The 17,182-nt window shown below is 40.0% G+C and overlaps 1 protein-coding gene and 1 pseudogene across 3 annotated transcripts; both read right to left on the bottom strand.

Annotated features, from left to right (window-relative positions):
• Positions 1–810: 810 nt before the first annotated feature.
• LOC143861013 (cytochrome P450 CYP72A616-like) lies at positions 811–6,412 on the bottom strand. Of its 2 annotated transcripts, none has more exons than XM_077371897.1 (5): positions 5,980–6,412; positions 4,665–4,885; positions 4,287–4,531; positions 1,894–2,281; positions 811–1,603 (listed from the first exon to the last, which is right to left on the bottom strand). In XM_077371897.1, the coding sequence occupies exons 1-5, from the start codon at positions 6,251–6,253 to the stop codon at positions 1,178–1,180; spliced, it is 1,554 nt and encodes a 517-aa protein (XP_077228012.1). In that variant the 5' UTR covers positions 6,254–6,412; the 3' UTR covers positions 811–1,177. The 2 variants fall into 2 exon arrangements, with proteins under 2 accessions (XP_077228012.1, XP_077228013.1); XM_077371898.1 differs by lacking the exon at positions 5,980–6,412 and adding an exon at positions 5,158–5,233.
• A 1,342-nt stretch (positions 6,413–7,754) lies between these two features.
• Positions 7,755–13,878, bottom strand: LOC143860881 (cytochrome P450 CYP72A616-like; annotated as a pseudogene). Its single transcript, XR_013239825.1, has 5 exons — positions 13,392–13,878; positions 10,266–10,486; positions 9,842–10,086; positions 8,864–9,251; positions 7,755–8,580 (listed from the first exon to the last, which is right to left on the bottom strand). The product of XR_013239825.1 is annotated as a cytochrome P450 CYP72A616-like (transcript).
• Between the last annotated feature and the right edge of the window lie 3,304 nt (positions 13,879–17,182).

Here is a 17,182-nt window from a genome sequence, read left to right as displayed (position 1 = left end):
ATTCCAATAAAAAATTTCCAAATAAAGTCGAGCAACAAAAACTTTCATGAAAAGAACGAATGATGGAAAAGAAACAAGCTTCGTATATACTAGCATTCGTGGCATGAGTGTAAAATAATTGGCCCCACTATCAAAACATGAGTTGTAAAATGGTGGGCCCCACCATGTGTGGCTTGGTGGCAGATAGTGAGAGCCACCCCATCAAAGCATGAGGTGAAATGGTGAGCCCCACCCTATCAAACCAAAGTGTAAAATATTGAGACTACTCTATTCAAGGATTTGGATGGAGTTGGTGGGAACCACCCTCTACACGGTGTAAAATGTTAGGCCCCACGCTATGAATAGTTTTGGGTAGAAATCGTAGGCACCCTAAGTCTCTGATCACTTGTTTTCCCGGAAAAGGAAAAGAAAAGGTTTCTTGGGAATCTGACATGGCATTAGGAAAAGAAATCTAGGAAAATTGTGCAGGAAAAGGTTTCCCGCGCTTGTTCACTTGCGCAGGAACTGTGCAGGAAAAGGTATCTCGAGGGGGTCATGTTATGGTGTATTCTACAGAGATTTTGTGTTTTCAGTTACACGATAGATTTGTGAGGGATTCTAAACACAACTCAAGTGGTACTTTCCACCCCTAGTGAAAACCAGCAAGTAGCACTCTAGTTTGTCAAGCCACATAAATCTGGTTGTTTTTTTTCCTTTATTTTCTTTACTACTTCTAGTTTGATTGGGATTTGTGTTTGCAACAACCGTGCATAAGAGTCTCAGCTACGAAAGCTACGCCAACTAGAAGAAACCAGCCACTTCTAAGATGACCTTGACAATGATAGATCAACAAATTAAATAAACAAAAGGCCGTCGAAGAAATTGACAGACCATCAAAGACAAAGCAACATACATTCCGTCGAATATAGCCAACGCCCAAAGAGAAACTAGTGCTGGCTACACCCTTAAACAGTGACCAACACCCACAAATAGAAGTCTAGCCACAACACAGGAGATGTGTTGCGTTTAACCTAAGCAAATTCCTTACTCAAACTAGAGAATTGTATCTTCCTTCTGCGCAAGGTTTTATTACGTGAAGTTGGGTTATAGAACATCCCATATACACATTCAACTCAGCTGAAGGATACTCCTATGAAATTAAACCACTTTACAAGGGAGTTCCTTGTATCTGCAGAATTCAGATTTTTTGTAACATAACCTGAACACCATGCTGGGGTTGAAGGGTTAAGACAGTGCAAGGTGCATGAGCATAGGCTGGCGACAGCTCAAATGAGAAATGCTGTAGAATCATGGCCAAAGCGAGCTTGGCTTCTATCAGTGCAAAGCTCTGCCCAATACATATACGCGGGCCCCAACCGAAGGGGAAGAATGCAACTTGATTCTTTGTTGCATTTGAAACACCACCTGAGAATCTCTCTGGTTTGAACTCATCAACATCGTTGCCCCATATTTCAGGATCATGATGAATAAAGAGTGTTTGCAGAGAGAATTGTACATCATGTGGGAAGTTGATTCCTCCGAGTGTCATTCTTTTGTAAGTACGCCTAAGAAGTAAAGTCAAAGGCGGGTATAGTCGGAGAACCTCGTACAGAATCATGGTTACCTGCAATAGAGATTTCATAAATTTCATACAGCATATGGTTTCCTTTACAAAACATTGTGGCATTGCATGCTAAAACATCTAATATGTTAATATGTTTAGATTCAATGGAAAAAATAAGCAAGTAGCTGGCTTTTAACAAATTTGGGTTAGGTAAACAAATCATGTCTCCTATTAGTCAATGGGTTTAAATTCATGAGATTGGGATTTGCAGCTACCAGTTTTAGTGATTGGTTACCTATGCCTCTGCACAAGTTAATATATTGAAGAGAATGTACCAAGCAATTACTCACAATTTTTAGGTGGTTTAAGCCATCAAAGTCTGGTTTGTTATTCCCAAATACTTGTAAAACCTCTTCCCTTGCTTGTTGTTCCCAGTTTGGATGCGTACTCAACACGACCATTGTCCAAGCCAACAAAACTGATGTCGTTTCCTGTCCAGCAAAGTAGAATAGCTTGCACTCCTGTATCACATCTTCAGTCGTCATTCCACTGCTCTTGGAGTTCCCGTTTTCCTGACAGTGGTTTAAGTTGGATTCCATCAGAATTCCCAGTAAGTCACCATTATCGGCATCTCCTAATTTAATAGCCTTTTCTCTCTTCTTGATAATACCCGTCAAGAGAGTTCGCACTTCTCTGTCAATTTCCTTTCTCCTAAGGTTCTTCTTTGTGGGCAGAAACCTGTATCAATAGATAATGTTGGTTAAGTAATAGAACTTGCAGTTTATGATAATAGTCATATGTATTTCTTCCTTTCTGTTTTTCCTTGCTATGGAATTAGAAGGGTTGCTCCGCATAACCTAGAAGTTGAAGGAAGAAGTTCTAGTAAATATCATAGAAAAAAGGAGGAGCCCTGCGGATCGAGCTGGTCAACACTCATACATCACTTGAATCCAATGACAGGACTGGAAGTTTTTCCTTTCATTAACATATGGAGTAGTTCAAAGAAATTCTATGGAACTTTAGTGTTGGATTTGAAAATACCAAAAATATAAAATATTGTTTTTGGGCAAGAAAAGTGAATATGATCAATTTATAAGTAAAATATAAAAAAAAATAAACAAAAGGAATTAAAACTTCCCTGCTTTTGCGATCCTTCGTTCCGATTGTTGATGGCGGAGCCGTTGCAAGCGGAGGGGGAAGTGTGGTGGCGGACCGTGGAGGCCCTATGAGAAGACCAAGATGGATGCCGGCAGTCGGTCTGTTGCCCCGGTAAAAAAAGTACTTGGAAAGAGGTGAAACTATAGAGAGAATGCATTTTTTTTTTTTTTTTGAGGAATAAAAGAGAAATAAAAGTGTATGGCTTTGGAGTTAGGTGAGAAAAGTGATATGAGGAAGAGAGCTTTGTTTGTTTCTTTTCTCTTGTGTCTTTTTAAGAGAAAATGAGTGGAATTGAGAGAGGAGAAATATGTGAAGTTGTTGGGAAGAGAATCCTTTGGGAAAAATGCTTGTTGGTGGTGAGAAGGGAGAATTGTAGAGAAAATGCTTTGTAAAAATGAGGAAAATAGAAGATATATTTTCTTGTAGGAAGATGAGAAAAGTAGTGTGTAAGAGAGTCTTGGAAGAAGAGACTTTGTTTCTTGTGAGAATGAGAGAGAAGAGTGTGTTAGAAGTGTTTTTTGTGCTTTTTTTTAAAGGAAGAGGGAGAAGAGAGGCGTTGGAGGTAGAGAGAGTCACTTTGGTTGACATCCTTTTCTTGAAAAGGGAAAGGAGAAATCAAGGAAAAAGATCCCTCTTGAAATTGGATTTTGTGTGGCTTTTTTTGGAAAGGGAGAGAGTAGGGGTGCAAGTTTGGCCCTGTCAGCCCTGACCCGCCCTGACCCGAACAGGGTCAGGGATGGATTTTCTAACCCTGAGGGCGGGTCAGGGTTCATTTTTTTTTACCCTGACTTAGGTCGGGCGGGTTTTGGGTTAATGCCTCGGGTACCGTGACCCGGCCCGACCCTGAGTTTTCTATTATAGAATTGATCCATCTGTGCATGTTTCTTTTGCTAATGTTTTCTATTATCTTGGATTGATGTTTCTTTAGATTATTATTATTAATTGTCTATGTTGCCCACATGTTGTTGAATTCATATTGTCTTATTTTGTTCCCTTTCTCTGTTTATTGATCATTTTGTTCCATATGATAAGTGGTTGCTTTATTTTTGGCACTCTTAACAGGTATTTGCACTAGGGTCAATTAGGGCTAACCTGACCCGGCCCTGCCCAATCAGGGCGGGCCAGGGCCAACACAATACCCTATAGGGCGGGTAATGGGTTGAGGTTTTCCGGCCCTGACTCAGGGTCAGGGCCGAGATAATGGGATCCAGGGTTGGGCTAGGGTTTTGAAAAACCCGACCCTGTTGCACCCCTAGGAGAGAGGAAGAGATATGAAATGCTAAAAAAAGAGAGACACTTGAATGAAAATGAGAAAGACATAGTTGACCACTAAAAATGTAAGGAAACTTTTCAAATTTAAATTAAGTAGACATTTTAATCATCAAATGGAAGGAAATAAATTATTTTGGTAATATTATAATACTTTCAAATGTTTGCAAGATTTTTTAATTTTTATTTAAAGAATCCATTTTTGTAAATTTTAGGTGTTTACAGATTCCTATTCCACTAAATTACATTATTGATATGCGGTTCTTATTGTTAATGTAAATGGGTAAGAGAAAGCAAGTAAAAAAGAGAAACAAACCTGAAGCCAGGGAGGTATAAGGACTGAGCAGCTTCGATAAGAAGCTTAGCCTGTTCTGTTTGGAGTTGGAATATCCGCCTTCCTTCTATGTAGTTGCTACCAAATGCCGTCCGAGAGATCACATCTCCAGTTAAAATCTGGAGTTCAGGCCAAACGTCTAATTCACAGGATCCTTGGGAAACTGCCAATTGCTCCCATCTGCTAATCAATTCACTACAACAAGTAGAGAACGCTGGCAGCATTCTCTGTAAGAAACACAAAGATAAAAATTAATTGTAGGCGATAATGCAGGTGAAAACTAACAAGAATGTGTGGTTTGTTATTAACCACAAAGGATGGAAAAAGTCATTTTTTTACTGTTATCAAATGGGAAATAACCTTCAATTTCTCTTGGTGGAATGCTGGGTTTATGATCCTCCTGTGTTTGGCCCACTTCTCACCCTCATAGTTCGCAAGTCCTTTTGCCAGCAACTCTGTGATTGGGTTTGTTTTCAGCTTCGCAAAGTGACCAAACTTGTTTGACAGAATTTCCCTCATCAGCTCTGGATCCATGATATTTACCCTGGGATTTGTTCCAAACCAAGTAAGAGACATTTTACCTGTTGTTTACAGTAAGAGTTTTAGTACTTGGACTGATGAAAAACTCATTATATTAAAAGACATGATTTCTAGTACAACTGCGATGGAAACTAAGAAAGCCCAGCACAATCAGACGTCAGAACAAATCCTTTCTTTTAAGTCCTCACATAATATGCAATAGAGAATGTTGAAAACCATTTCAAGTAGAACAGAACAGATAACATTATTATCTGGGCAAGCCCTTAAAAATCAAAACCCATTTCAAAATCTATCTTTGAGTGAACAGAAAAACCTATTGCAGAATTAACCATGTAGAACAGAACAGATAACATTATCTTCTGGGCAAGACCTTAAAAATAAAAACCCATTTCAAAATCTATTTCTAGTGAACATAAAAAGATATTACAGAATTAACCAACTATCCAACTTCAATCCATCCATTTTCGGAAGTCACGGAATTACCCTTGGACGGAACTCACGGAACACGTGTTTTGTTTACTTTTCGTGAAAATGGCAGTCATAATTTTTTATTAACTTTGTTTCCATCTTTTGTCTTAAGATCAACCGTAGATTTTTGTATTCCTTTTATCTTATGCATGGTATCACGTGTCTATTTCGCGTGGGACAAAGACGTAGTTATGTTCTACAAGATCAACGGTCTAGAATGCACGTAAATTTCTAATGTGGGACCCAAGAATTGATCCCCATCCGCAACTATCCACCTAGTCATTTTCTTTATCAATACATAGGGTGGAAAATGGCTTATCCATGCTGTTTGTTCTCTTTCTAGCAGCTATCATTTCTAATGTACAGAGAAGGGGTGTATCGATCAAAGCAACAAGGTAGAAATAACAGCTTCTGAAACAAAATCAGAAACAAGAAAATTGTGAAAGGAAATAATCAAGCGTCCATGGCTGGCTCCAATATTGTATAAGGGATTCTTCAGTTTGATTGGACAGTGATAAAATTTACAAGTAGAAAGCTAATTTTTTCAAGGAAAAGTGCAAACCCACAAACGGAAATAATTTTAATGAGGCAGGACAGGACTGAAAATATATCAAAGAAACCCCATAAAAATATAAAATAAAAAAGTAAGAGAAAATGGGAAAAATACCGTATTTCTTCATCATTTCATATTGGAAGGGATAGACACGTGGAACGATCTGGTGAGACAGATTCATAGGTTTTGATTGTTCTTTCATCATGAAGCTGATTATATCCTTCATGTTGCCGTACAACAATTTGTAGGGAGGGCCTTTGATCCCTTGCTCCTTCAAATACCTCTCCACCTTCATGGGTCTCCACCAAACCCAGTAAACTAATCTCCAAGTCAATGAAACTAGCAAAACACAAGAAATCAACAGAGAAATGGACAGAAAATAACCCATTTTTTCTTTTTCTTTTACAGTCTCTGCTCAGTGCTCTCTCCTAAGAAGAGAAAAATCAGAACAGATCAGCCGACATAAATAGCCATGGGTCGGTCTCTTTGACTTTAAGTGCCAATTGCAATGAAACAGCTCTTCCTTTTCATTAGATGGATGATACTACTAATGGGGTATTTGTTGCATTTGTCTTTTATGTCGCAATAATCAAACTCTAAATGGGAGGAGACATCAGGATCAGGTCCATTGAATCCGTCCCATGTGAAGTACATCAGCCCCACTCCAGTAATAGATACACTGCAGCTGGCTGTCCAACTAAAAAAAGGGGCGGTTACATTACTTCTTAAATAGGGGCCCACTCATGAGTGTAAAATAATAGGCCCCACTCATCAAAGCGTGGGGAAATGATATATTGGCTCATTTTTCTTCCTTGGGCCTCCCTCTTGCAGTGTAAAGGTAAAATGGTGCCCCCCCCCCCCTCTTATACTTGGCTTGGGTGGAGATCCTGGAACCCAGTCATCAAAACATGAGGTTAAATGACCCCACTTATCAAAACTTGTGGTAAAGTGGTGGACTCCGCCCTATGCATAAGTTGTTAAGTTTGAGTGCAGTTGGTGGGACCCACCCTAATAAAATATCGATGTAAAACTGTTGGCCCCACTCTATGAAAGGATTTGGATAGAGATGGTGGGCCCACTAATGGGTGTAAAATGGTGGGTCCTACCGTATCAAAACATGAGGTTTAAAATGTGTGCCTGCCTCCACCCATGCTATGCGAGAAATGTTTAAAAAATCAATCATAGAAAAAATTCCAATAAAAAATTTCCATAAAAAAGTTTGCCAACAAAAACTTTCATGAAAAGAACGAATTATACAAAAGAAACACGCAATTTAGCGACATTTGCACATAGAAGGTCAATCTATAACACATTGTATTTTGAATTGAATGTGGGATTGTTGTAATGATCAGAGAAAAATGCACTTCAGAGGGAAAAAGACGTGAAAATCCATCTCTTTTCTCCGTCCACTACCAGTGAAAGAAAGTTACCCACTCCTTCAGCCCATGGGGGAGGGCATTTGTTCTAAGATGTACACGATTCTGCAATTACCCCCCTGGCTTCCTTGTTACACCTTCTACCATAAATTAATTTTCCAATGATATTACCCCAAATCAATATAGTAAGGAGTAAGGTATTGTTGCAGACCATCGGCAGAACAAAATTTTTGTGCTGTGTTCAATTAGTTTGGATTGGTTTTTTGAATTTAAATTCCTTATGAATAACATTTTATTCCTTTTACAAGGGGACTTTGCTGTTCTTTTTATTTTTGAGACAGCTAATCACATGGCAACTGAAAATTACAGATTACTAAGGATGAGTTGTCATCAAGTAACAGAAATTACTCTTAAGCATGAAACGGTAACAGTCTAAGCTACCAAACTTACTTCAACTAGTAGAAACTAGGCACTCCCAAGATAGCTTTTACAATGACAGAGCTACAAACTCAATAAACAAAAAGCCATAGAAGGAATATATTGACAGACAATCAAAGACAGAGCAACACCCAATATAACTATTAGGGAAGGAACACAAGTGCAGGCTACACCCTTAACAAAGTTACCAATGCCCACAAATGGAAGTACAGCAACAACACAGCAGATGTGTTGGGTTCAACCCAAGGCTAGAATATCTACCTCATACAATGTCTACGAGCAAATTCGTTCCTCAAACTAAGATAATTGTATCTTCCTTCTGCACTAAGTTTTATGACATGAAGTTGGGTTACAACACATCCCAAATAGACATTGAATTCAACTCCGCTGAAGGATACCCATATGAAATAACACTGTTCATAATAATGATAAGTGATTCTGACAGTAATCAAGGATGTTGATGGAAAAGATGATCTCAGAGTTTTTTTAAGATAATCTGAATACCATGTTGGGGTTGAAGTGTTATGACAGTGTAAGGTGCATGAGCATATGTGGGCGACAGCTCAAACGAGAAGTGTTGTAGAATCATGGCCAAAGTGAGCTTAGCTTCTATTAGGGCAAAGCTCTGCCCAATACATATACGTGGGCCCCAACCAAAGGGGAAGAATGTAACTTGATTCTTCGTTGCATTTGAAACACCACCTGAGAATCTCTCTGGTTTGAACTCATCCACATCGTCGCCCCATATTTCAGGATCATGATGAATAAAGAGCGTTGGCAGAGAGAATTCTACTTCAGGTGGGAAGTCGATTCCTCCGAGTATCATTCTCTTGTAAGTGCGCCGAATAAGTAAAGTGAAAGGCGGGTATAGTCGGAGAACCTCATACAGAATCATGGTTACCTGCAAAAGAGATTTCAAGAATTTCAGACACCATATGGCTTCCTCTAGTGTTACACATCCTAGTGTTACACATCATTGTGACATTGTATGCCGAAACATCTAATATGTTAATATGTCTAGATTCAATGGAAGAACTAAACAAGTAGGTGGCATTTAACAAATTAGGGTAAGGAAAGCAAATCCTTTCTCCTCTTAGTCTATGGGATTAAATTCATCAGACTGGGATTTGCAGCTATCAGTGTTAGTTAAAATATTGAAGAGAATGTACCAAGCAATTACTCACAATCTTTAGGTGGCTTAAGCCATCAAAGTCTGGTTTATTTTTCCCAAAGAGTTGTAAAACTTCTTCCCTTGCTTGTTGTTGCCAGGTTGGATGCATACTCAATGCAACCATTGTCCAAGCCAACAAAACAGAAGTCGTTTCCTGCCCAGCAAAGTAGAATAGCTTGCACTCCTCTATCACGTCTTCAGTCGTCATTCCACTGTTCTTGGAGTTCCCATTTTCCTGAGAGTCGTTAAAGTTGGATTCCATCAGAATTCCCAGTAAGTCATCATTATTGGTATCTCCTAATTTAATAGCCTTTTCTCTCTTCTTGATAATACCCGTTAACAGAGCTCACACTTCTTTCTCAATTTCTTTTCTCCTAATGTTCTTCTTTGTGGGCAGAAACCTGTATGAATAGATAATGTTGGTTAAGTAATAGAATATGCAGTTTATGATAATTATCGTATAGAGTTCTTACTTCACCCTTTATACCTCTCTATTTTCCATTGATAATGGAATTAGAAGGGTTCCTCAGAATAGCCTAGAAGTTGAAGGCCCTATCTGCATTGACTTCATTTACCTTAACCATAGCATTTATTGCCTCTGCTACAATGCTGCTACCCCTACTGCTGTTTCTAGTACTGTCAATGGGACCAGCCTTGGAACAGAAGTAACAGAGATAATTAATTCGGAAACATATTGTGTAAAATGAAGGTTTAGATTCAATCAATCCTGGGAATATTGGAGATGACATCATACAGCTTCTAAAACTAAAGGTATCACTTGTCAACAATCATATATAGAGGATTTTAGCACTAAAATCCAATGATAGGACTGGAAGTTTTTCCTGTCATTACCTTCTGGAGTAGTTCAAAGAGATTATATGGTACTTTAGTTTAGGATTCCTATTCCATGAAATTGTGTTATTGATGTGCTTTTCTTATGGTTTATGAACATGAGTAAGACTGTAAGAGAGAGCAAGTAAAAGGAACAAACCTGAAGCCAGGGATGTATACGGACCGGGCTGCTTCGATCACAAGCTGAGCCTGTTCTGTTTGGAGTTGGAAAATCCGCCTTCCTTCTTTGTAGTTGCTACCAAATGCCGTCCGAGAGATCACATCTCCAGTTAAAGTCTGGAGTTCTGGCCACACATCTAATTCACAGGAACCTTGAGAACCAACCGATTGCTCCCATCTGCTAATTAATTCACAACAGCAAGTGGAGAATGCTGGTAGCATCCGCTGTAACAAACAAAAAACATAAAATTTAACCACAGGCGAAAACTAACAAGAATGTGTGGTTTGTCATTAACCACAAAGTGTGGAGCAAGTCGCTTGTTCTTCAAGTTTTATTTTTGTCATCACAAGTCTTGTTTGGTAGATGTTCCAGGGAATGTTAATGTTATGAGATGGGAAATAACCTTCAATTTCTCTTGGTGGAAGGCTGGGTTTATGATCCTTCTGTGTTTGGCCCACTTCTCACCATTGTATTTTGCAAGCCCTGTTGCCAGCAACTTTGTGATTGGGTTTGCTTTTACCTTCCCAAAGTGACCAAACTTGTTCGACAGAATTTCCCTTATCAGCTCTGGATCCATGAGGTTCACCCTGGCTGTTGTTCCCATCCAAGTAACAGACATTTTACCTGCACTTTACGGTCTAAGAATTTTAGTAATTGGACCGATGAAAGAAGAAGAGTTTTACTACTTAGACTGATGAAAATCTCATTATATTAAAAGACAGAGACTTCTAGTACAACTGCGATGGAAAGTAAGAAAGCCCAACACAATCAGACATCAGAACAAATCCTTTTCTTTGAAGTTCTGCTCACATAATATGCAATAGAGAATGTTGAAAACCATTTCAAGTGGAAGAGAACAGATAACATTGTCATATGGGCAAGACCTTAAAAATCAAAACCCATTTCAAAATCTAACTTGAGTGAACAGAATAAGCTATTACAGAATTAATCAACTATCCAACCTTTTTTTTTTTTTTTTTTTTGAAATGGCAAAGATATATTATAAAATAAGGGGGGACCAAGATGGACCACACCCAAATGTACAGGGAAGGAAAAGGAAAGAAAAATATAATAAAGCAAAAAACAAAAATACAAAATATACTACGGAGGGAGAAAATCAAACTACTCCAACTCCATATGACCAACTCCACTTCTAGCCTCCCCATCCGCCTCCCCATTAGCATTCCTCCTCACGTGATCAAAGGCAATAGACAAACTCAATATTAGATCCTCAATTTCATCAAAAAGGATAAAAATCTCCAAGGAGGCAATGCCACCCTTTTCAACCAACGAATCATATTGAGTGAATCACCCTCCACAATGGTATTATCTAAGCGCTCTCGATCTAATCTCATGATACCATGATATGCCGCCATCAATTTTGCCTCCGAAGCATCACATTTCCCCAAAGGACCTTAATAGGCCCACACAACCTCTCCACTGTCATTACGGAACAAACCGCCAACCCCAACCGGACCCGGATTTCCAATACTTGAACCATCAAAATTCAATTTCCACTTCCTAAAAGTAGGAGCCTCCCAATGCTGAATAATCCGAGGTCGATTTTCCCTACTGAAGCAAACTACCCTCCATCCCTCCCATAGACCAAATGCCGATACAAAGCGGAAGGATGGAAGACATTTTACCCAAGATATCGATAGTGCAATAATTTTCATGTACAGACAATGAGGCGATTTGGCAATCCCTTAAAAAACTCTAGAATTTCTCTCTTTCCAAATCACCCACCAAGAAACTTCTATCCATCCAATTTAAAAAAGAAGGCAAAACAAAGCCTAATGGCTAGTTTAGATGTGCAATCTAAATAGGCCGGGCCATTTATTGAAGTACTTGTTGATGCACTTTTTTAGGTAAGTTTTCTAGGAAAATTTTCAATGTTTTCCATGTAAAATGGGCATAAAACAATTTTTTTGCCCATTTTTTCACTTAAAAATAGGTATAAAGCTTGTTTTACGCCTAAAGAAAGCAATCTATGCTCTACCGGTCATTCTTTTTCTTGGGAATGAAATTTGCTTAAATAAATCTTCGTTAAGGAAAATGCTGACGACAAAAATTTTCCATATGACCAAACATGCCTTTTAGTGGCTGCTTGGATGTAGGGATTTTTTATTTTATTTTTTGCTTTTGTTTCTTGCAATTTCCATGGAAAATGAATTTGCCAGCGTTTGGTAAATCATTTTCCAAGATTTTTTTATCTAAAATTGAAAATTTATATAATTTTTCAAGGAAAACTGCAAACCTACTGGGCCCTAGAAGTTTAGTTTCCATGGAATAATTTTTCAAAAAAGATATTATTTTCAATAATTTCATTTTGGAAAGTGATGGATATATTTGCCCCTTTTCTTCCCCTGTTTCCCGGGCTACCCCACTCTGCTAGTGTGGGGTAGAGTAGGAAAATAATGCAAACCAATACATCATTTATTTATGACAAGAAGCATTACATCGCTCATTTTAGGAAAATGGGAAAATATATCAGTTCCCTTTCATTTTATCTAGATCCACACTTCTTTTTGGATTGTGTAGCAAAGAAGCAGTACATCATTCATTGTAGGAAAATGATAATGGTTGCACCCTGTTTTCCAGTTTTCCACTCCTTTTGGGCGTCTTCGGCAAGTAGGGTTGCAACTTGGGTCCGGTTGAGGCCAACCCGAAACTGACAAGATTTCCAACCCGACCCAACTTGAGGAACCCTTTTTTCCGACCTGAGCCCAACCCTGTATGAGTTTTTAAGCTTACAAAAATAAAATTGATAAGCAATATCGGGTTTCACTTGGGTCAGGTTGCCCAAGCCCTCAACCCGAAAAGCGGAAAAGACCATTTTAATAATGGGTGCAGAACCAAAGTTTTAAATTTCAGTTTCGGTACCTATTTTGGACCCCACTGAAATCCAAAATTTCGGCTAAATCTGAAATTTCGGTCCTAAATTTGGTATTAAGCTTCAAAATTTGGGACTCAAATTTGGTATTTCGCAAAATATCAAATTTCGGTCAATTTCGGTTCGGTCCCCACCGAAATCCGGATTTCGGTCGAAATTTAAAACCATGTGCGGAACACACCCACCTTTGCTTACTAAAGGTGGAGACAAAGTTAATAAAATCACCCATCTTATTGAGTGATTTTAAGATGGTTGAAAATTGAGTAAGGAAATCATCAAATGTCTCTAAAACCATGGCTCCAAGCTTTATAAAATTCTACCCTCTAGGTTTGATTGGACGGTGATCAGATTCACACATAGAAAGCTTTCACTGTGGGTGTTTCACACCAAAATATTTCCCCAATTATAGCTAGCAAATTGGTTTTTTCTTCAATTCGTATGCTTGGTTAGAGTTGCTATCCTATGCTCACCAAAATAACATATTACAAGAACAAAAGTAGTGGACCAGATAGCAGATTCCAATAAAACCCCACAAATTGAAATTAGGAGTCTAAGAATGGAAATGAGTCTAATGAAAGAAATCAAACAAACCCATAAAAAATTTAAATAAAAAAGTAAGAAAAATAGAAAGATTACCGTAGTTCTTCATCGTTTCATATTGGAAGGGAAAGACACGTGGAGCGATCTGGTGAGACAGATTCATAGGTTTTGATTGTTCTTTCATCCTAGTGCTGAGGATATCCTTCATGTTGCCGTACAACAATTTGTAGGGAGGGCCTTCGATCCCATGTTCCTTCAAATACCTCCCCAGCTTCATGGGTTTCCACCAAATCGAGTAAACTAATCTCGAGATCCATGAAACCAGCAAAACACAAGAAATCAACAGAGAAATGAACAGAAAATCACCCATCTTTTCTTAAGAAGAGAAAGATCCCCAACGGACACCCGAATTAAATAACCATGAGTTGGTCTCTGTGTTTAAGCATCGACTGCAATGAAAACAGCTCTCCATTTTCACTAAATGAAGGACATGCCCTTTCTGGAAGGTGCAGTGTAAGATGCCAATAAAGGCCCCTCAATCCTTCCCATAATCCCATGTGATGTACAGCTGCGTCTTTGCAGTCATAGAAATAGAAAACGGGCACATATATATCTCCCTTTGGTTGCCGGTAAAATTTTTGTCCTAGGAGGTTTAAGTAAAATTTTAGTACCATCCCATGTTTGGTTGCCTTTTAGCACTAGAATTTTTTTAATCCCACTCATGTAAAGACTGCTTGTGTGGTGAATTTTTTTAATCCCACTCTTGTAATGCTTGCCTTTTCATCCCATCCCAAAATAATCCCAGGAACCAAAAATAAGCTTGAGAAGAATTTTTTTCTTCCCAACAGTTCAAGTAACCAAACAAAAGTTTTTTTCCTCACCATAGTCCGGTCAACCAAACATGGGATTTTTATTTTACCAGAATACTTCTAGGACTTTTTTTTTCCCACCAATCTCCTTGGATTTTTTTTCTCCCACATAAATCCCAGGAACCAAAAAAAACCCGGCAACCAAACAGAGGGGCCATGCCCTTTATAGAAGAGGTTTCCATAATACGCAGTTCCTATATAGATCGGAGGGTTGGGACCACCATCCTATATAAATGATTATTTAGGCACAACCTATTTATGTTGTGGCCTATCACATGGACAGTTTGGATTATCCTATAGTGTGGTCCATACAGTTCTTTTTGAAAATATGAGCTATATGGGCGTACCCCACATAAATCTCTGTTTTACATATGACTTATCTGTATTATTTTCTATTGATGACTCACTTTATTTTACACTTCCCTGGGAGCTTTAGGGGAATTGTAATAGCCTTTGACCGCTGCTTAAACAATGTAAACCAAGGTTAATTAGCCCCATTACTAAAGGGAAATCTTATCAGCACTACTGTATTTCGATGAGGGCACTCCTCAATTTATTAAAAGTACGGTATGACCCGCACCATAGGATGATCCAAACATCCTTTAGATGGACCACAACCTAAATACCCTCCGATCTACAGAGGGTTAAGATCAACCTATGGAAATGATTTATGGGGCACAACCTATTTAGGTTGTGGCCCATCTAATGGACGGTTTGGATCATCCTATTGTGCGGGCCATACGGTACTTTTAAGAAATTGAGGAGTGCCCTTATCAAAATACAGTAGTGCTGATAACACTTCCCTTACTAAAATAGGGCCGTGCAAATATTAGCGGCTACAAAGCTGAGATAAAAGTTGGGGTCGAAGGAGCGTTTGTGAAAATAACCAAAATGCCCCTGTTCCAACGAGAGTCTGTCCGGGGAACAGTGCTGTTTGCTTGATATCCAAGGGTATCCTGGGTGTTACGCCTAAAATCGGTAACAGATAAGGCAGTGACGTCAGAGCTGAGCTAGAGGACCCGAGGAGCCGAAGTGAAGGAGCTGAGCCCTGCACAGAAGCACACGAGGTCAGAAGACCAACCCGGAGTCGTTACTCCGGACAGGCCCTTCGACACTCAGGTCAGTACGAGTAGAGTGCAGAGCGAGTTTTTAAGAGTATTAGTCGAGAGGTTATTACCCTTCGGTCTGAGCCCTGAAAGGCTTTTTATAGAGGGAAACCTGGGGTGGTTGGACTACCTACCCTAGGACAGGTGTCAACCACTTACGGGTTTAAGTTTACCTACTCTTAGGTAATTACCAGACTACCCCTGGGCCGACGCTGGATTTGTGGTGGGCCCTCCTGGGGCCACGTGTCGACAGCTAATTGGCTGCTGTTTTTCATACCCCATCAGTTGCCCCTCAGTTCTCCAAGTCATTGCAGTGATTTGGGGAAGTGTGATGAGTTATCCTGAACGGGGGGAGTCTGTCCGGAAAATTTGTCCGGCGAAGCCGTTTGTCCGGCCTAGGGAGTTCGTCCGAAAATTCTGTCTGTCCGGCCTGGAAACCAGTTCGGATATTCTGTCTGTTCGGCTAGGAAATCAGTCAAGAAGTTCTGTCTGTCCGGCTTGGGAATCAGTCCGGAAATTCTGTTCGTCCGGCCTGGAAATCAGTCCCGAAATTTTGTATGTCCGGCCAGGAAATCAGTCCGGAAATTTTGTTCGGCAAAGCCGTCTGTCCGGCTTGGGGCCGGACAGATTTTTGTCGTTTAGCGAATGCGCCATATTCTGTCTGGCTTAGGCCGGACAGATTTTTTTTGTTTAGGGAATGCACCATATTCTGTCCGGCTTGGGCTGGACAGATTTTTGTCGTGTAGCGGATGCGCCATATTCTGTCTGGCTTGGGGTGGTTGGATTACCTACCCCAGGACAGGTGTCGGCCTCTTACGGGTTTAAGTTTACCTACTCTTAAGTAATTACCAGACTACCCCTCGCCCGACGCTGGATTTGTGGTGGGCCCTCCTGGGGCCACGTGTCGACAGCTAATTGGCTGCTGTTTTTCAAACTCCATCAGTTGCCCCCCCAGTTCTCCAAGTCATTGCAGTGATTTGGGGAAGTGTGATGAGTTATCCTGAACGGGGGGAGTCTGTCCGGAAAATTTGTCCGGCGAAGCCGTTTGTCCGGCCTAGGGAGTCCGTCCGAAAATTCTGTCTGTCCGGCCTGGAAACCAGTTCGAAAATTCTGTCTGTTCGGCTAGGAAATCAGTCCGGAAGTTCTGTCTGTCCGGCTTGGGAATCAATCCGGAAATTCTGTTCGTCCGGCCTGGAAATCAATCCCGAAATTTTGTCTGTTCGGCCAGGAAATCAGTCCGGAAATTTTGTCGTTTAGCGAATGCGCCATATTCTGTCCGGCTTGGGCCAGACAGATTTTTGTCGTTTAGGGAATGCGCCCATATTCTGTCCGGCTTGGGCCGGGCATATTTTTGTCGCGTAGCGGATGCGCCATATTCTGTCTGGCTTGGGCCGGACAGATTTTTGTCGCGTAGCGGATGCGTCATATTCTGTCCGGCTTAGGGTGGTTGGATTACCTACCCCAGGACACGTGTCGGCCTCTTACGGGTTTAAGTTTACCTACTCTTAGGTAATTACCAGACTACCCCTGGGCTGACGCTGGATTTGTGGTGGGCCCTCTGGGGTCACGTGTCGACAGCTAATTGGCTGCTGTTTTTCATACCCGATCACTCTGGGTGTTTCGAATCATAGTGTTTAATTTGTAAACGTATCTCCGTTATGGAAGATCGGTTTCAAATTATCGTTTTCGAACCATGGTTTTGAAATATCGATTTTGATATTTTCGAAATATTTTCGAAAACAGCACTCGAACACACGTCATGGCTGAAGTCACGCAGTTTCGAACTTGTAGCCTGTAATCCTCAGAACAGAAGTCTTTCTATATTTCTGTTTGTCCTTCACTTAGAAGACAGGTCCACAAAGATGTTGCCACCCATTTGGAACTTGATTATTGCAATTTGTAACTTAAACCA

The sequence above is a fragment of the Tasmannia lanceolata genome, unplaced genomic scaffold (genome assembly GCF_043159265.1).
Source record: "Tasmannia lanceolata isolate RefF3 unplaced genomic scaffold, GAP_Taslan_0.1 ptg000037l, whole genome shotgun sequence".
In the NCBI taxonomy this organism is placed as follows: Eukaryota; Viridiplantae; Streptophyta; class Magnoliopsida; order Canellales; family Winteraceae; genus Tasmannia; species Tasmannia lanceolata.
The sequence above is the reverse complement of the archived record's forward strand: the minus strand, read 5'-3'. Positions and strand labels throughout refer to the sequence as shown.

Excerpts from the sequence above, each read along its gene's own strand:
- LOC143861013 (XM_077371897.1), bottom strand. The coding sequence starts at position 6,253 with ATGGGTTATTTTCTGTCCATTTCTCTGTTGATTTCTTGTGTTTTGCTA. Across the intron at positions 4,532-4,664 it reads TCCACCAAGAGAAATTGAAG|AGAATGCTGCCAGCGTTCTC; the intron begins GTTATTTCCCAT and ends TGTTTCTTACAG. Across the intron at positions 2,282-4,286 it reads TTATACCTCCCTGGCTTCAG|GTTTCTGCCCACAAAGAAGA; the intron begins GTTTGTTTCTCT and ends CTATTGATACAG.